Source organism: Gymnodraco acuticeps, unplaced genomic scaffold, assembly GCF_902827175.1.
Source record: "Gymnodraco acuticeps unplaced genomic scaffold, fGymAcu1.1, whole genome shotgun sequence".
In the NCBI taxonomy this organism is placed as follows: Eukaryota; Metazoa; Chordata; class Actinopteri; order Perciformes; family Bathydraconidae; genus Gymnodraco; species Gymnodraco acuticeps.
The window spans coordinates 24,666-45,584 of NW_022990894.1; the positions used below are offsets into that span (position 1 = coordinate 24,666).

Below are 20,919 nucleotides of genomic sequence, written 5' to 3' on the forward strand. Positions count from 1 at the left end.
GAGAGACTCCAGAAACTACTGGACGCTGTTTTACAGCCTCAGCTTCGGATACACAGAGCAGATGTCCAGCAGCTGGTGGTGGTTAAAGAAGAGCCTCTCCCTGACCAGCAGGAGGGGAGCACCAGCCTGGACCAGGAGGACCCAGAGCCCCCCCCCACACATTAAGCAGGAACAGGAGGGAGAGCAGCTTCAGGAGCTGGAGGAGGCTGAGATCACAAAGTCCACTTTCACTCCTGACCCTGTGAAGAGTGAAGATGATGAAGAGAAACCTCAGTCCTCTCAGCCTCATCAAAGACAAACTGAACACATGGAAACAGAAGCTGATGGAGAGGACTGTCGAGGACCAGAACCAGCCAGCAACTCAGATCCAGAGAGCAGTTTACAACCAAAGACTGAGGACCACACTGGAGACTCTTCTGAAGACACTGATGACTCTTCTGAACCTGACACTGAAGACAGTGCTGATTGGAAGGAGACCAGAGAACCTGCCTCAGGCTCAAACTCACTGAAAAATAGACAAGAATCCGTCAGTGATCCCCGACGTAGTGCTGGAAAGAACCCATTCAGCTGCTCAGTCTGTCAGAAAGCTTTTAGATATAGACAAAAACTAGATCAACACATGAGAGTCCACACAGGAGAGAAACCCTTTCACTGCTCAGTCTGTAAGAATGCTTTTTCACAGAATATACATTTAAAGCAACACATGACAGTCCACATAGGAGAGAAACCCTTTCGCTGCTCAGTCTGTGAGAAAGCGTTTAGATATAGAAACAAACTAGATCAACACATGAGAGTCCACACAGGAGAGAAACCCTTTCGCTGCTCAGTCTGTGAGAAAGCGTTTAGATATAGAAACAAACTAGATCAACACATGAGAGTCCACACAGGAGAGAAACCCTTTCGCTGCTCAGTCTGTAAGAAAGCTTTTTCACAGAATATGCATTTAAAGACACACATGACAATCCACACAGGAGAGGGAGCACACAGCTGCTCAGTCTGTGAGAAAGCTTTTTCATGGAGTGGAAGTTTAAAGAAACACATGAGAGTCCACACAGGAGAGAAACCCTTTCGCTGCTCAGTCTGTAAGAAAGCTTTTTCACAGAATATACATTTAAAGAAACACATGAGAATCCACACAGGAGAGAAGGCATTCAAATGCTCAGTTTGTGAGAAAGCTTTTTCACAGAAGGAAACTGTAAAGAAACACATGAGAATCCACACAGGAGAGAAAGCATTCAAATGCTCAGTTTGTGAGAAAGCTTTTTCACAGAGTGGAAATTTAAAGACACACATGAGAATCCACAAAGGAGAGGAAATATACAGCTGCAATGTTTGTGACAAAAGCTTTAAATGGCGTTATCTTTTCAAAAGGCACAAGTGTGTTGGTTTAATGAAAATAACGGAGAGGCAGAGCCTCCAATCAGCAGCTCAGCTGAACACATGGAAACGGAAGCCGATGGAGAGGACAATGAATAAGTCTTGTGACTGTTCACACGCAGTGGCGACTGGTCATTAGGGGCAGGTGGGGCACAGCCCCACCTAGTGTCAGCAGAAAGTATTAAAAAAAATGATTAAGAAAAAATGCAAAAAATAAATTAAAATATATATAAAATATATTTTAAGATCATGTTTAATCATCTGATTCGTCTGTACATTGCTGTTTTAGTCAGTGTTCATCTAATTAGTGTCTACAGTGTGTGCCTATTGAGCTGTTTAGAGCCATGTGGGACAAAACCCGATCCTGCCCCTCCCTCTCCCTGTTTAAGTCAATGGTGACTGTATAAAACTACACTGCGCATGCTCAGAGTATTGTCCTATTTAATGTGTGTGGCAAAAAAATAATGACCATAGGGGCATAGAGCTGCCATCCCCACCATACGTCATCTCACATCATTCAGAGCTGATTGGCTGTAAGTACGTGTTCCGCGAAAAGTGTGGTGTGTGAAGAGGAGACGAGAGAGCTGCAGTGACGCGTCCTACAACCCGGAAGTAAACTGCGCATGGCTTCCCTCGACAAAAAAGCAATGATATTTCTCCAAAGGATTTTAGAAAATAGCTCAAAATAAGATCTGTGGGAAACAAACCTGTTAGATAAATGCACGTTTTGTTCAGCCGGATAATATCCACATGTCTACCCTACTTTTATAATTTTCGAATCATAAATCTATTGATTAGATTAGATTTATGATAGACTTTTGAAACTACAAGAAGATAAGGAGGACTTTTACAAAAAAGTAATAGAGATTTTTGTCCAGAGGGATAGGCAAATGGACTTCATCTTCATGTCAAGGTAAGACTACAATTTTATTGAAAATGGGATCTTACTAAGAGAGAACAATTACATATTTAAATGATACAATTACATCTTTTGGGTATCCTTTTGTTGAACTGTCTGTTTAAAATTAATTGAAGCATCAGATAAAAAAAAGCTTTTGAAAATAATATTATATTTTGATTAAGGTCAAAATATAATATTTGTAAACCTGAAGAGTAAGTGCCAGTGCCTCACCAGCCATGAACCTCACTGCAGAAGCTTATAGACATCTACGTTTTTTGTGCCCCACCACTTTTGTACATATAAAAACGCCACTGTTCACACGTGAGAGAAATCTGTCTGTGGACAATATGTTTCATGTTTTTGTCATTCTGATGTATACGTTAACCACTGACTGTTGATGGACCACTGCTCATTTAAGGTGGTCTGACCTTTACAATGGACCTTAGTGTCTTAATGCAAACGTTTTGTAAAATGACTGTTATCACTGTATTATACTGTAAATGAAAAAGGCTTTAATCCTTCATGAAAGTCATAATATGGCATCTGTATTTATGTCCATTTTTGATTAGAAAACGAAATATGTCAGACATAGTTATTTTGATTGGCTAAATGTATTTTTACATTCTCAGTTAGCTTCAGGCCTCAGAGGAGAAGTATTGAGGTAGAAAGCTGGTGAAGCCATTTCCTTATATTCTGTTTGCACAGATAATAAACCTGGTTGGCAAGAAGGAAGTCATATTCATTCGACCACACAACACAACGCAGAGATACATAAATAGAGAAAACGGATATAATTTGTAAGTGAATTTATTAATGTGTTTAATAAATTCTGGCTAGGACAACCACACAAACGGCAGCAACTTTCCCTCGCAGCAGTGGAGATGGAGCATCAGAACCTGGAGAATACAGCAACAACAACAAGGATCCATTTGGAGATAGGTAAATGTAAATATTACAGTAATAGTGTACTTTCATTGTTTGGGTTTAGAGAGAGAGAGAGAGAGAGAGAGAGAGACTCCTGTCCCACCTCCCCATTTTATTTTGAGTTGTGCATTGTTATTTGTGCTTGAGAAACATTCCACTTGAACTTTATATTTTAATGAACTTAGTAATGATTGTCCTGTATTTCTTTCCGATTTCACAGCTGCCTGGGCCTAGCAGCAAGAACCTCCATCTGTGCCTGCACCCAGGTCAAGATCTACCGTGGCTCAAGGGCCTTCACCAGAGCCATCACCACCAAGGACCAGAGGAGCAGCATCACTACAGCAGCCTCCACCTCCATCTGTGCCTGCCACAAGATTAAGATACACCTCGTACAAAGGCCACCACCACAGCCATCACGATCAACCCAGCCAGCAAAGAAGTCTCGCCTAGCACACCTCCCTCCCGCCGACACAGCCACCAGCAGCCCATGCACCATCACCCCCACCTACACAGCAGCCAGACCCACTGTCTTGGAAGAAAGACAAAGAACATGGCACTGCTCCCCCTGTCTTTACGTTTATAATGAATAGTTGGTTGAGAAAGTTCTGATATTGTCAGGGTTCGTACAGTCATTAAAAACCTGGAAAAGTCATGGAATGCAATATTTTTCCCAAAGTTTTGGAAAAGTCATGGAAATATAAATAAAGTTGCATCAAATATAATTGATATGTTATCTAATCGCCGAAATAGTAATACTATAATGATAATAAATACTGTATCGTATAATGAAACGTAAAATGGCAACTGTGGCAGTATTTTGCTGGTGAGAGATGTTTACAATCACGCCATCTAGTCTACAGGAGCTACTATTTGATATAAAGATGCCAGGGAAGTGCAGTTTCAACAATGTATGGCTTCTAAAGAATAAGTAATTGTGGTTATCAAAAGACATTGACCCAAGACGTGCTAAATGCAAACTGTGTTGTAACATATTCAATATTTCGAATATGAAAGAGTCATTTCTTTGGTCATGGAAAAGTCATTTAAAATCATTGGTGAAAAAGTGTATGAACCTTGTATTGTAAATATTGAGATTTTACAGTTTCTCATGTTAACATAAATATTTGGTTGAAAAAAGAAGTTGTAATGCTCAATTTGTATTTGTACACATCACATGAACCTCAGTATGGAATATGAAGTCATGAATCAGTCCTGATGTAACTTTTCTGTGGTGAAAGTAGAGTGATAGAACTATTTTACTCCAATTCTAATTTACACATTTTCATTTTAGACATGAACAACACATTTATATAGGCATATAGTGTAATTCATATATTTCACTACTTTTGTGAACCAAAAACGTTGGTAAACCAAATCTGAAACACCAAAAAAAATGGATGACATGAGTACATCTGTGTTTTCACAAGAGTTAAGTTTTACAAAAATCTGATTTCTAAGCTAAGTATCTCATAAGACAGTGCTCTAAGGTGAGTGACATTGCATTTCTAGCAAGACCAGAGACTGAACATTTTGATATGTTACACCATGCCATGTTATAAGAAGTACATTTAAAAGGTGATTTAAGGAGACATAAATACCCTTCACTTCAGTTAGGAAAAGGGACCACATTACTCCTGTTCTGGCTGCCTTACACTGGCTCCCTATAGAACACAGGATAGAATTTAAAATGCTTATTCTCGCCTACAAAGCCCTTAATGGGCAGGCGCCATCTTACCTTAAAGAACTCATTATACCCTACTGTCCTACTAGGGCATTGCGTTCCAAGAATGCAGGGTTGTTGGTTGTTCCTAGAGTCTCTAAAAGTACAATGGGAGCCAGAGCCTTTTCTTATCAAGCTCCACATTTGTGGAATCAGCTTCCAGTTTGTGTTCGGGCGGCAGACACCCTATCCGTTGTTAAGAGTGCGCTTAAGACCTTCCTTTTTGATAAAGCTTATAGTTAGGGCTGATTAGATTCAGCCCCTAGTTTTGCTGATAGGTTTAGTTTGTCAGGGGACATCTTACTTCTTCCTTCTCTCTGTCTATACCTGTGTACTCTCATGTTCTTATTAACCCAGCTTCCCCAAATGTCTTTCTTTTTGGTGTCTATATACGCCGGGATCCGGAGTCATGGATGATCCTGCGCTCCTGTGTCCTGCATCGCGAGCCATGGATCTTGAGTCGTGGCTGTGGTCCTGGATCATAGGTCCTGGATGGATATCCTCGTGGATTCATCTTCCTATTATACACACATGCATTTCCAAACATTTGGACTACCTATGTTGCAGATGTATTATCTTTTCAATTTACACACGGCATCTATTGCACGTCTGTCCGTCCTGGGAGAGGGATCCCTCCTCTGTTGCTCTCCCTGAGGTTTCTCCCATTTTTCCCTTTAAACTGTGGGTTTTCTTCGGAAGTTTTTCCTTGTACGATGTGAGGGTCTAAGGACAGAGGGTCTAAGGACAGAGGGTCTTAGGACAGAGGGTGTCGTATTGTCATACTGATATTCTGTACACACTGTGAAGACCACTGAGACAAATGTAACATTTGTGATATTGGGCTATATAAATAAACATTGATTGATTGATTGACTGTAGTTCACTGAGCGGTTTCACACAAAAAAATGTGTAACTTCACAGTTTTACGACACATTTTATTTTTTGACTTGCAAAATGTTCTTTTAAATTGACAAACATCATATGTGTCATTCGTGGCACAATTCAAACGGGATCAAAAGATAACCTTTCTCTCTCCATTGACTTCAATGTATAATTTTCCGCTTCCGGGGTCCCATGGAGGCTCCCGGAAGGGGAGGGACTTCGCCTCTTTATTGCTCTTAAAACTCATTTCCCTGCTTCTCGTGGTTTCCTTGCATCTCTCCATGCTTCCCTGGTAGGAGGGACGAGTCACAGGGAAACGACGCAAGTGAGGGACGCAAGGAATCCATTTAACCGAAGTGAGGGGCCCATAGAAACGCCACTGCACACCGGTGAGCCATTTTGCCGTTTTTTAGCTACCTAGCGCCACATGTTTTGATGTGTGTTCTTGTCATTATCTCCGAGAGTTCGTATGATTGAGTGATAATGAGGGTACCCATCGATTCTGTGTCCCCTCACGATGTGAAACGATGTGTTGAGATGTGCAGCAAAGATAAACAATAAGGTTTTGTGAGCAGGGCCGCCCCTGGCCAACTTGGGGCCCCAAGCGACATTGTGAGATGAGCCCCCCCCCCCCCAACCGACGGGAGTGAAAACATTTTTTTTTTTAAACAAAGTAGGCTACTTTGCAAATATAATTACTGTTTATTATTATTATCAACACTTTTTTATGCAGTGAGGTAAATGGTTGTGCATGTATGTCGTTCAGTTTACAGGTGAATACGTCTGCATTTCCTGCCAAATACTAGCCTCAAAAAGATTAAAATATAATTAATGCAAATAAACTACTTCTTATAATAATAATCATAATCAATTCAATAATATTAATACTATATTATTTTATTATAATATAGTTGTAATATAGTCAAGACAAAACATGCTTATGACATGCTCAAAAACTGATATTTCTTAAATCTGTATTCTAGTTCCCTCTGTCAGCAATGTATCAACAACTACACACACATTTCTATCAGTATTTCTCTGTGTTGTGGTTGACATGATGATGACTGTTAGGAGTTAAGGGGAGAGGCTGAGCGTCACCATGAAATGTGCAAATTGACATAAAAATGAATATAAGCGGAAAAAATGCTCCATGTTTTTTAGGCTGTAAACTTTAACTGTTATGTAAGCCAACTAGACAGACAGTGTATCACTCTTCCTCCTGTACATTAGCAGATAAAAGGCATCACATAATGAATGAATGGTAAATAAAGAATGCTGGAAATAACTTCATCTCCATTAGCCTATATGCTCTGCAGAGACTGCCTTCTTCATGTCGTGAATCGCAGCTGATGTTTTAATATGGCAATTGGCAATTTGACTTATACAACATTCGCAAGTTGTACATTTGACTCATACAATAACCCACCTTCGAGTGATGCTCTATTTTCTTCAAGTTTTGTTTTTTTTCCCTCTAGCTTGCGCCGGAGTGAAACTGTATTTTCACCGACATCTCTTCACCTGCACTAGTGGCCGTATCAAAGCCGTGATTGGTCAGATGTCGATTCATTGCAACGGTGTCAGATTACAGACGTGCTCCCCTTGTCACCTCTCACTCTCGCGTGTCAGCCGGGGGTGTGCGGAGAATTGAGCGCAGCAGCTGAGGCCCTCTGGGCGGGGCCCCCTGCGCAAGGCGGGGCCCCATGCAGCCTGCGTGATTGGCCTGTAGGGAGGGGCGGCCCTGTTTGTGAGTGACTTTCGGTGCAGTCATCTGTTAGCATTTTTCGCTCGTTGCTAATTCAGAGGCTCAGCGTTAGCATTGTGTTTAAAAAAAAATAAAAATTCAAATGATTAGTTAGATGAGTTTCTTTCCGTTACATGGATATACAACATTCATAGTTTATTAAATGAACATGCCCTCAGACACTGTTTCCTGCAAGATGTTGCGGGACGGCCCGGAACCGGGGTTTCTCGGGCTTAACAGGTTAAGAAAATGGTCCCACTGCAACAAAGCTTAAAGGGATAGTGGAAATCCGCGAATTTTGGGTTTAACTTATGTATTTTTATTAAAAAGAAGCATATTAAACAATTTTTTTTAATTTCATGCGCCTAGTTTCATTTTATTTTCAATTTTACTGCGCCCTCTCACTGAAACGAAATACTTCGGGAATCGTCGGGAATCTTCGGGTGATGACGAGAACACAGGAAGACGGGCACAACAATGGCGGACATTCAATAGCATTTGCATGTGAATAGCCGACCTTTATTATGGTGAATAGATGTGTTTTGTATGGCTGTAGTGCGACAGAAAAATTCTACGTGACACAACGACATTGGATTAACCTTGAGATGCGTTTTTATTCCGTTGAACACAACTTTTGATCACAAATCAAAAAAGGTAAGACGTAATTATTGTAATATTTTTGGAACCGGATGTTGTTTACTTTCTCTTTTCTGGCTGATAGCTCCAGGAATTCGAGGTCTTACAGTGATGATGACATTACATGTGTGGAATCTGTGGAGTCTCAGCTTTAAATCGTATATCTTGTTTGTGCAGTTAAGATAGTAATAAGGGCATTTCTACCGTGTGTTGTGTGTAAAAAAGCGTTAGCAGTAGTTAGCATTGTTTCGCTCAATACTAATTCAAAGGCTTGGTATTACTCTTGTGTTTTTTCTAGCTAACAATTGTTCTTATTGTCAGTTAGCGGAGTTTCTTACCTTTAAAAGGGTATGAAACATTAATAGTTTCATAAATGTTAAGAAGCCCTGAGACATGTGAGAGAGAAAAAACGGTGGGAGGGGTCCACTGGGGGGACCTTCGGCCTTAACTGGTTAACAATGATTCATATTTGTAAAGGCTACAGGTGATCTTAAGATGCGTGAGCTATGCTTAGGGACCTACCAGTCAAGATTATTTGTGCGTAGGGGTGCATCATCTGGCGCCTGGTCCTGGTCATCCTCGCCATTGCCCATGCCGTGAACCATCACCTCGGGCTCGGGCTTGAACAAATAAGGACGTAATGGTCCATCGTCTGGCTCAATATTGTCACCATCGTCGCTTACTGAACCGGATTCAGATTCAGTTCCTAAAACGACATTTTCGTAGGAAAGCCGAGAGGATGTTTCTGACTCGCTATCATCACTGGATACCTCGTACAATCCTTCTTCTTTGTCTGGTATATTTGCCCTTCCACGTTCATTCTGCATAGACGCCATGGTTTGTTATCGTATCGTCTTCCTGAGTTTTCGTCACTTCCGGTTAGGCTGAGAAACATTTCGTTTCTAAAAAACTTCGGGGAAGCTGCAATAAAGTGCTTCTAACATGCGTAAGGCAATTATTATATTTTTTTAATCAGGTGTGATTGTTTTGGTACGTAATTATGCTTGTATATAAGTTAAAACGAAACTATTTGAGGTTCCATTTCCACTATCCCTTTAAATCCAATCATCCAAAATGGTCGCAGCGTGAATAAGCGCATCTCAAGCTCGTCTGGTTGTCGCTGTTAAATTAGCTCTTTAAAGCTCATATCATTGATCCACATGATCTGAACCCATGAACATTTGTATAACATAGTAAAGCGGCTCACTCCGGTCTGTGGATTATTGTATTTTTTGCATTTGCAACTATGGAGGGAAACATGTCTCTGCAAACTTTGTGGGACGCGATTCAGCAAATCAAGACCTACATGCTGACTCACATTGACTCAAAAATGGATCCCATTCAAAGTAGCTTGAGCAGGATACACAATTCCCTGTCTAGTTTGGGAGACCAGGTCAATTTGTTAGAGCAGCGTGTCGGGGCTAATGAGGACAATGTACACGAGTGTGTCGCTCGAGTCAAGCAGCTTGAGAAAGACAACTCCTTCCTAATGTCTAAAGTTGATGACTTGGAGATCCGGAGCCGACGTTCTAACCTTCGCTTCGTAGGAATCCAGGAGTCCGCTGAAGGCAGTGACATTATCGGCTTCATGTCTCGGCTCATCCCGCAGCTCCTGGGGTCAGATGCCTTCCCTGCCCTGCCGATCATTGAGAGGGCACACCGCTCGCCGACTGCCATCATGATCATGCATATAGATATCACAATAACTATTTATTTAACACATTAATACAAAAAGAGAAATAAAACATATAGCCTAATTCAAATGTGTAAGATAGAAACAAATGTATAATTATAATGTAATATTCTATTGGAAAGCATTTAACTCTCCTCTTGCTATGAAATAAACAAAGTAATCAACTATTTCAAATGTATTGTAGTAAGTATAATCGACAAGGAGTACTGTAGCTAATGATCTGAGTACTTCTACGTTTACTTTAGAAGCAGATCTGAGTACTTCTACTTTTACCTTAGAAGCAGATCTGAGTACTTCTACTTTTACCTTAGAAGCAGATCTGAGTACTTCTACGTTTACTTTAGAAGCAGGTCTGAGTACTTCTACTTTTACCTTAGAAGCAGATCTGAGTACTTCTACCTCCTCAGTTTAAATGAAATGACTGTAAAAGCGAAATGTCCGACGCGTCCCTGAAGGCGTCCCTTTAAGGTGGAGTTTCACGGTGCTGCAGCGGCTCGTCGGAATTTCAGTGCAAATAAACTGAACAACCGGAGACTTTCTGACCCCATTGACCCCCCATTGATCCCCCGGTGATCCCCCGGTGACCCCCGGTGATCCGGCTGGTGCTCCGCTGTTCGGTAAATCCTCGTGTTCAGCCTCAGTTTGTAAATGCTGCTGTTTTAATCTTATCTGTGCTTTAAAAGGATGCTTACATTATGATGCACGCTTTTCAAATTAAGACACGATGTCTAACTATCTATCATATTTTTCACGCACAGCCCGCCGGGTATATGATTTTAACTTTGTGGATTTGAGTCTTTATTGGAGAATAAGTTGTGTTTGCAGCGTTCTTATTATACATCAATGGTTTGCACCGAGAAGCCATTTTGGTGCGTTCATGTTACATCGGGTGAAAATCAGAACATTTCCAAGTAGCAGAGGTGGAAGAAGCACTCAGATCTTGTACTTGACTAAAAGTAGAAGCACTCAGATCTTGTACTTGACTAAAAGTAGAAGTACTCACTTAATTAAAGCATTAATTAATTAACGCTGACAATTATTTTATGGCGCATTAACGGTTTGAATTATTAAGTGTTTGCAAACCAAATGTTACTGCACTTGTGTTCATATAGCAGTACGATTACAATAAAAGTGCATAATACTTTTTTCACTATAGAATTTTTCGTAGAACAATCATGCGATTAATTGACATTAAAGAGCTTACGAAATGCTTTTAGCACCTGTTCGTGGGCTTGGTATATGATAGAGGTTACATTTGTATTGTGAAATGTGCCATATGATTTTTCATTATTGATGTATTTTTTAATAAATCACGATTATAACAGCATACAAATGTTGTCAGTTAGTAACAATCGTTCGTCGCTCTGGAAACAACAACTTCGGTCATTTCCGGCGGTGACGTCATGAGTAGAACACAGCTGAGCAGAACACAGCTGAGTCACCATTGTTTAAATGCCTTGAAGCAGCAAATATTAAAACAAAGGATGCACAACAACAAAACGCGAAGAATAATCGGCAAGCGATGTGTGGTATGGGGATGTCTCCAAATCTGGCTATGGGATGTTTTTGTGGCCAAAAAAATTGTCAAATGTCGCGTATATGGACCAAACAAGTGCGTCGTACGAGGGCGGACTTTGCTGGACCAGGTAACCCGGGGTCGATGAAACCTACAATTTGTGGGCAGCACTTTGAAAGATCGTGTTTCGACCAGTCCACAATGCTCGCTAAGGAAATTGGATTAAAAAAGAATTTCAAACTGAACAAAGATGCTGTTCCAACAATACTGCCAAGACCCCAAATGCCAGCACAAGCCACCACGCCGATTCCTACATGTCCCCCGATGCAGAGTCCTCCACTAAAGAGACGGCGAAATGCATTCTCCAAAAGGGAGAGAGCGAAGGTAAGCCGCGCTATTTGTTGTTCAATGTTTACAAGCATAAAGCCTGAATCAAAATGACATGTAAAATCTCACACATTTATGAGTTGATGTAAAATTATACCTCATACAACCGCTTCAAATTCTGAAAAATGTCAATATTATTACATAGGTATTGGAAACTTTGTTAAATTAAGCCACTGACCGAACTGAGGATAGCAACAATCTATTGGACATCCACACTGGGGGGGAAACTGTGTCTACACCAGTAAGTATACAGAACGGACTGTACAAATACCATTTGTATCTTCATCACATGTATGTACATAATTCATATATGTAATTGTTTGATTTTATAGCATTGCTCTCTCAATCAATTCAACCACATGTTGTATTATGAATGTTATTAGATATTATATTATGTATAAACGTGTGTTACCTTATTTACTAACGGTATCTCGGCACCGAAACCGTAGTTTTGGGTTTCCGACTTGGCTCGTTGTCAGCCGGTGACCAGCTGCCCAGACATTTCACGGGGGAAAAGGATGAAAACGGGGCTTCGGGTGCCGTGGGAAGAACCTCCATGTATTCACGTTCTTCACAGTAATCAGTTACATTGACACTGTATTGCATAGGCCTACAGACCAGCGCCATATAGATAGAATACAGACTACGGAGCTATTGATTGGTTGTCAATCTTATGTTTTTGAAAGTAGGCTAATACATTAACTGAAGGGGCTGGGCCGGGAGAGAGCGAGGCCCGCGTCAGAGGTCCACCCAAAACCGTCATGAAAAAGTTTAGCATTCTAATGCATCTAACTTTATGCACAATATAATAGTCTGGACAGCCCTGCAGCCCGTTCTAGGTTCTGATTGGCTCTCTAGGTTGGCATTCTAGCTTCTGACTGGCTGTCCAGGTTGTCAATCACAGCCGTGGGCATATTATACTTACGACTAGAATATAGTACAATTTCAAGCTAGTTTCAAAAATGTATTTGTAAAGTTGTGCTGTGTTTTGTACATTTCAGAATGAAATTGATGTGCAAACGGACCCCCCTCCACAAATACACCACAAGTCAGTATCTCTACCGCTACTTGAATACTGTGGCTCAAACTGGTATGGTTCCACCACGTTAGACTCACCGGCATCCTCTTCAATAAAATCCTCCTCTTCTTGAAAGTGCACCGAGTCTATTGACGACTCACTGTCACTCGATTGTGTCGAAATATCCGAGCCAGAGTCCGACATCAGCCATATAGTAAGTGTATTATTCAAAAAGGGTTCTACTCGTGACGTGCGTGACGTAACAAACCGGCGAAAGCCGTTTGGTCCGGAGCAGTCGTGTAACATCGGAAGCGAGCATGGAAAGTTGTAATAAATCACGATTTATAAATACAGCGGGCATATTGTCATCAATGACAAATGATTTCCCATTAATAATAGTATTTATTATCCTAATAAGAACAGTGTTGTCCTTCATTTCGTAAGCTCTTTAATAACAAATGTTTATCGTTTCCCTGCACTAAAATAAATGTATGTTTGACAAACCAAAAACACAAGTGAGACCCTCAAAATTAGCAGAAAACGGACCCCTTTTATATATAGACATTTGTATTCATTGGGATGAACCCCTTGAGATGCACCATCTCGTTTTCAAGGGGGTCCCAACAATAGCAACAACTTACAGACATACATAAACAAAAAGACAAAATGCAAAACATGACACACAAGACAAACCACATACAGTCTGTTAAGTGAAATTCAAGCAATGCACACAATCATTACAATTTGAGACAGTCGAGCAAATCAGTTTCATCAATATCAGTTAATAACAAGTACAGACCAGCTGAAAGTGAGATAACAATGCATGTTTAAATAAACCCAATGATGCAAGAGATCTAATAGCAGCAGGTAAAGTATTCCAGTCTGTTGGGGCTTTGAAAATGAACGCTCTTCTGCCAATCCATTTTTTTGCAGAGGGGACAGAGAAATACATCTGGACAGAATGTCTAACTTGATGAATTGGTGAGTAGGGTACAAAATACTGCTTTAAATAAGGGGGATAGTTAAGATAAATGCATCAGCTGGAGCCAATGCGTCTTCTTACATTTAAAGAAGGCCATTTAAGTTGGTTATACATTGTGCAGTGATGTGTACGAAAAGGACAACCAAGAACAAATCTGCATAGTCTGTTGTAGGCTATGTTGAGTGGAGCAAGATCTGATTTATGTGCATTTTGGTAGACAACATCACAATAGTCCATAATCGGAAGAATAAGTTGAGAAGCAATTCTCTTTCGGACACTGAGCGTAAAACAATTGCGAGAGCGGTGTAAAACACCGATTCCGTAATTTACTTTTTGTATTACATGCTTTATATGTAGTTTAAATGAAAGTTCAGAATCTAGCCATACACCAAGATATTTAAAGCTATCAACTTTATGCAGAGAAGTGCCATCCTTACATGTTATTACTACATTAGGTTTGAATTTGAGCTTCTGCCTGGTACCAAAGACCATGGTATAACATTTTGTTTTGTTAAGCAGTAGTTTATTGTGTGATAGCCAGTCCTGCAAGATATTAAAATCCGATTGAAGAGAGATCTGAATTTGTGAGAAATCTGATTTGGATGTATGACAGTGTCATCAGCATAAAGGTGAGTACAACAATTAATGAGACAAGAAGATAAATCATTTATGTCAATGGAGAACAGAAGTGGGCCCATAGTTGATCCTTGGGGTACACCCTTTTGTTGGATCAACAGGTCATACTCTTTTCATACTCGAAAATGACATTCCCAGAACAAATGACCTTATCTTCCCTTCTAAAAGGCTTAAATTAATAATCTTTTTTCTGAAATCAAGGTTACACCTGTGAGTTGGATGTAGAAGTGTCAGAATCAATATAGATGTTTTTATTTTAAAGTAAATTCAGATTGAACACAGTAAAAAAATGTAAGTACTTATAGTTAAAACCACCCTTGGATGATGGGATGGTAGACTTAAAGCTTTAGGAATCCAAACTACAAAATATAATATGTACCCTGTATCAAGATTGATACAAAACAAGTGAAATTTGACCTTTTTAGAGAGATTTAGCAAAAAAACCCACTTCTGTGGTCATTTGGGTGGATTTGACCTATCTTGATCGATGTTGCTGATTTATAACGCTCTCTCTAACCGTCAGAGCCAATGGAATCGAGGGGAACTCCCACATACTCCTTATTTGGTAATGTGTGTGTGTGTGAGACTGCCGCATAGCCAAGACCGGAAGCTGCGATAACTCTGGTGCCTACCATTAGCAGCTAACTTTTACTCTCCGATTTTTACATACAAATTGAATTATGGATTATAAATAAAAACATGTATTACACAGAAACATTATCAACCTATGGATCAACCGATTCAGCCGCGTTTTTTCTCGTTTTAATGCCATTGAACAAGTCTTTTGGTCAGATTGACAGCTATGGTGAGACGATCTCCCGTAAAAGCTCCGTAAAGGTACGTGTTGTGATGTCTGTGTTTGCTTCCCCTGCCAAGAGTTCGGATTACTCAGTGATGATATATATACAGGGGTGCACATAACTTTTTTGCCCTGGTTCTCAAAGGAGCACCTGGAGATGTTGCTTGATGCTCATCCTTAAAATGAAATAAACCGTAACTTTTGAGGGGGTCTTGACTTTATTTGCCAGACACACGGCACTGAACACACATGCAGAGGTGAACACAGAACACACATGCAGAGGTGAACACAAGACAACATTAGCACGACCAGTAATCCTACAAGCTGTCATCACTACCCTCCTGACTGTTCTCCTCACTGTCTTCCTCTCTGTCAGACATGGTAGCTGATGATGTAGGCATACTTCTTTCTCTCTGGTTGAGTCTGTGATTAGCTGCTTGCATCCACAAGTCAACAGCTGGTTTTGGGTTGAAAGTCTCTGTTGTCATCTTAGACAAGTGGATGTAATCAAATAAGTATGTGAACATAACCAATAACCTACCATAGCCAATAACAAATGAATGTAATTGATTTTATTTGTGTTGTTCATTCATATCTTATTTTACCTTAACATTTATTTATTTATTTATGCATTTTTTTTATCTCTCCAGTTTTAAAGGATATTTTTGGTTACTGTCCTATAGTATACATTGGAATGATTTAAAACCTGTTTATCCCAATAATTATAAAGGCGTGCCTTGGAAATATGTGTTTACATAAATTGCGACCAAACCGTTTGAACTTAGACTAGGAGTCCTTTACCTCACTGAGCTGTAGTTATCAGTCTGACTGGAGAGGACTCTCCCTCCACATTATTGTAGAAACATCTTCTTATATCCGTTAGAGCAGCTAGCACGGCACCAGATTATAATAACAACAGCGCTGGTACCGGTGCACCCTCCCTCTCTCCCTCGCTCACTCGCATTTTGGCTGTGAGCTGCGGGCGCCAGATAATCCAACATCCCCCATTTTCATCACTTACAGCGCCCATCGTACAGGGCAAATGAAACGTGTAACCGGGGTGAAAAGGGTGTTACATTTACTTAATTATGAATATTGTTACATCAAGGCCGAAAATTAGGATGAGCGCCAACGGTAAAAAATGTTTTTTTCCCTCCCAGAGCAGCCAGCGCAGCGCCTCCACAGATCTGGCGCCCTAGGCGAACATCTAGCCAGGGCTACGGGCCCTGCGCACCTGCGCAACAGTTATGTGCAGCCCTGTATATATACCTAAATAATCTGTGGAACCTCAGCTTTAATCGGATTTGATCGGTGTTTTTGTGTTATGGCCACATTGCTTCCCTTCTGATAAAACAATGCATTCGCTTTTTTTCTCCGCCTCATTGTAGCGAAAATGAGCCCAAATATCACATTGTTTCTTTCTCCCAAGCAGTGGTGGCTTTAGACTTTTTCGTTGTCAGTCATTTTGACGGACAGGATCGTAACATTTCCGTCATAATCCATTATTACCCATCGAGTGCACAATTTATCAATCACTCGCGCTGACGGGGGGGTATTCGGTTAACGCGAGTGCGACCACTGCTCCCAAGCCCTGTTGTTGCCATTTTATTTTCTGTTGAATAAGGTTAGTTAGACCATGAGTTAGACCCGAGTCTTCCTGACAGTTCACAGTGTGCCGCTGCCCGGTGTAATTCAAATGTACCGCCGCGCTCAGCACAGACACACAGCTGCTGCCCAGCGCAGCACCGGAAATGGAACTGCTGGGAGAAAAACTGACTATCAGAAATGTAACGTTATCTTTGATAATATTTCGTCTCCTCATTTTTCGTCAACAAAAGTAAAGAGAGATTTTGGCATAGTTTTTATTTAGTAAACTACATTTTCGTCTCGTCAATTTTCGTCAACAATATTGCATGATGATTTCGTTGCAGTTATTGTTTACTGCTGTCGGTGCCGTCTCGTCATCGTCTCGTTTTCGTCATCGACAAAAAGGTCGTTGATGAACATATTTCTTTTTAGTCAACGAAATTAACACTAGTGTCAACAACATCTCAGCAGTCATGACACGTCACGTAAACAGGTCTCTGTTTTTAGAGAAGATGAGAAAACTTAAAAACAAGAGAAGAGAGGAAACCGAGGAGAAAGTCACTTAGCTGCACCATCGAAGTGGATCAACATGCTACCATTAGCAGCAGCCTCATCTCTAGGGATGTTCATCACCCAGGAGAGTTTGAGGTAGACATGAAGATTGCCTCCGTGTCTTTGTGGGTAGAGAAGCGTTGTTGTGTGCCATCAAGAAACAACGCAGAGGGTGCACGGGTAGAGGAGAAAGTACTTCAAGTTGAGTTCACGGAGCTTGCGTTTGACTGGATCGAAGCTCCAGCGTCTTCTGGTAAGCTCGGGACTGAAATCGGGATATATGCTGATGTGTTTCCCGTTGTAGTCCAGAGACTTTTTCTCCCTGGCTAGACGAAGGATTTTTACTTTGTCCTGGAAGTTCAGCAGCTCGATCATGATGGCCCGCGGGCTGGCACGGGAGTTTTGCCTGGCAGTCGGCGAGCGGTGTGCCCTCTCAATGATCAGCAGGGAAGGCATCTGGCCCCAGGAGCTGCGGGATGAGCCGGGACATGAAGCCTATAATGTCACTGCCTTCAGCGGACTCCTGGATTCCTACGAAGCGAAGGTTAGAACGTCGGCTCAGGTTCTCCAAGTCATCAACTTTAGACATTAGGAAGGAGTTGTCTTTCTCAAGCTGCTTGACTCGAGCGACACACTCGTGTACATTGTCCTCATTAGCCCCGACACGCTGCTCTAACAAATTGACCTGGTCTCCCAAACTAGACAGGGAATTGTGTATCCTGCTCAAGCTACTTTGAATGGGATCCATTTTTGAGTCAATGTGAGTCAGCATGTCGGTCTTGATTTGCTGAATCGCGTCCCACAAAGTTTGCAGAGACATGTTTCCCTCCATAGTTGCAAATGCAAAAAATACAATAATCCAGAGACCGTAGTGAGCCGCTTTACTATGTTATACAAATGTTCGTGGGTTCAGATCATGTGGATCAATGATATGAGCTTTAAAGAGCTAATTTAACAGCGACAAACAGACGAGCTTGAGATGCGCTTACTCACGCTGCAACCATTTTGGATGATTGGATTTTAGCTTTGTTGCAGTGGGACCATTTTCTTAACCTGTTAAGCCCGAGAGACCCCGGTTCCGGGCCCTCCCGCAACATCTTGCAGGAAACAGTGTCTGAGGGCATGTTCATTTAATAAACTATGAATGTTTTATATCCATGTAACGGAAAGAAACTCATCTAACTGATCATTTTAATTTGTTTAAAAAATAAAACAAATGGGGGGGAGAGAGAGAGGAGGGGACAGAGAGGGGGGGAGAGAGGGGGAGTGTCAAATTACATACTGAAGACCACACGGAGCAACACTGTGAGCGCATACAGTTACGTACACAGCGTGGGGATGTCATAGTAAAGCACCTTAATACATGGAGTAAAGGTCACCATCACAAAGCAATTCTTAACAATAACAACAACCGTAATGCTTTAGCATTAAAACACCATAGACTGTAAATATAAGGAAAACACAGACACTCATCACCGAGGACACAATATCAATCGATCCAGCAGAGGCCAAACACAGAAGATCAACAAAATATATGACATAAATGAACTTACCAAAGCTGAAGGCTCACTTGAAAAGAAAAGCGGCACGGCGGTCCTTCCTCTGACAGAATGTGTCTATCACTTTGGGGATGAAGTCCTGTAGTTGCAGGATCAACTGGCTTTCAATTGAAAGCATGGCCAATGCGTTAAGTCGCGGCTGTCCCATGGTGTTGCGAGTGAAAGTCTTTATCCTTTTGAGGGTGTAAAAGTTCCTCTCTGACTCGGATGTCGTCATCGGAGTTGTTACTATTATTTTGACCAAAATAACAGTCTCAGCAAACGTATCCTCCAAGTTGTTCTCGTGAATGGATTTCAACAGAGACAGGGCAGTGTTTCCAGTGTGAAGCTCACTGTGGCGGTAGAGCGTGAACAGCTCAGACTTCAACTTCTCCTTGTTTCCCAACGCAGGCCACAGTTTCACGGCGCAGTCAAGCTCAGGTGTAGGAAATGACAGGACATGCTGTGGGAAGAATGAGCTGTCAACGAGCTTTGCAGCGATCAAATGGTCACTCTGTGAGAACCTCTGTTCCACCTGTGAGATGACTGTGTCACAAGCCTCCTTCATCACCGGCGCTGTGCTGCTGACTCGTCGGCCTGGCTCGCCTGTTCCATCATGAGCGGTGGCGGCCAATGCTTCAGTTTGCTGCCTCATTTTCTGGACATGTTCCTTGAAACGGCAGAGCGCGCTGTTGATCCCAGGTGCATCGATGCTTCGTTTTTGCAGAGTGTTGTATAAAACATCCACTTCTGGCATAAGCAACGAAAAAAACTCCAGGAACTGCATAAATGCTCGGTCCCGCAGTTTCTTTGACAGGCCGTATGCCTCACTTATGGTGACCGCATCCCATCCTGGTTGTGCGCGTATATGCTCCATACACTGAAGCAGTGCTTCTCGGGTCTCCCAAACCGCGTTCACAGTTCTGCTTTTAAAGTTCCATCTCACAGCCGGTGGCCGTGGTATGCGTCTCTGTGTTGCCTCTGCAAGAGCTGCAACACGTTTTGGAGCACTGGATAAAAAGTAGAAAAAGCAGTTAGATCTGCAAAAACCACCTTCAGGATGCTCATCCTTGCTGAACTGCTGCAGGGTCAGGTTCAGTTGGTGGGCGTAGCAGTGAACTAACTGAGCGTTTGGGTACGTCTCCTTCATCACCGTCTGTACCCCGCGCACGTTACCGCTCATGACGGCCGCCCCGTCATAGGTCTGAGCGATTAGCTTTTCTTTCAGCTTCAGGGGTTCCAGAACAGCCTTGATGCTGTTAGAGAGACCTACACCAGTTGTGTCCTTTACTTCCACAAACTCCAAAAAACGCTCTGTAACTGTGAGGTCAGGCATAATGTATCGCAGCACAATCACCATTTGCGATTTACAGGAGACATCGGTTGTCTCGTCGGCCTGAACGGCAACAAATGATGTGTTGTCCACTTGCTTGGCTATTTCCTCCCTGTACACATCATACATGCAGTCCAAGAGTTCATTCTGTATGGTGCTTGATGTCCCTTTGAAAACAAGCTGAGCTTCGTAGTGCCGTCGAAGCCTGCAATCACCCTCACACATTGTCTCGAAAATTGACCTGAATATCCCTGGATTCAGAGAGTCCGTCGACTCGTTGTGGCCCCGCAGTGCTGTCTCACATTTCCCACACAGTTTAATACAGGTGATGATCCGACCAAGCACGTACCTGTTTTCTTCCACCTTCCTATTATGATCATCAATGCCGCGTCTGTAGGCGCTGTCAATCTGAGCTGCAACATTCACCCTTCCAAGTAATCCCAATTTTACGGCATTTTCCAAACGACTGTTGCTGCTCTCATGCTTCATTGTCCTCTCCGAAATATGCTTTAAGTCCTTGTAACCTGTCCTCGACCAAGTACCTTGATCTTCAACAAAAAGCAGGCAAGGAAAGAAAAAGAAGGAATTCTTCTGGATGCTTGCCGTTAGCCATTTATTTTTAGCAAACCACTCAGCGTTAAACCCACGTTTAACTTTGCCCGCAGTCTGGACCATTTGGAAATCCGGTGGATGGTGG

At 41.8% G+C, this 20,919-nt stretch overlaps 1 protein-coding gene across 1 annotated transcript in view; it reads left to right on the plus strand.

Annotated features, from left to right (window-relative positions):
- The first annotated feature begins 266 nt into the window (after nt 1-266).
- LOC117557735 (zinc finger protein 845-like) overlaps nt 267-20,919 on the plus strand; it is a 43,127-nt gene continuing 22,474 nt past the window's right edge. The window contains exons 1-2 of the mRNA XM_034233705.1: nt 267-1,381; nt 17,656-17,895. Coding sequence (XP_034089596.1) covers nt 308-1,381; nt 17,656-17,895 — 1,314 coding nt within the window. The 5' untranslated portion in view covers nt 267-307. The remainder of the gene's footprint in view (nt 1,382-17,655; nt 17,896-20,919) is intronic.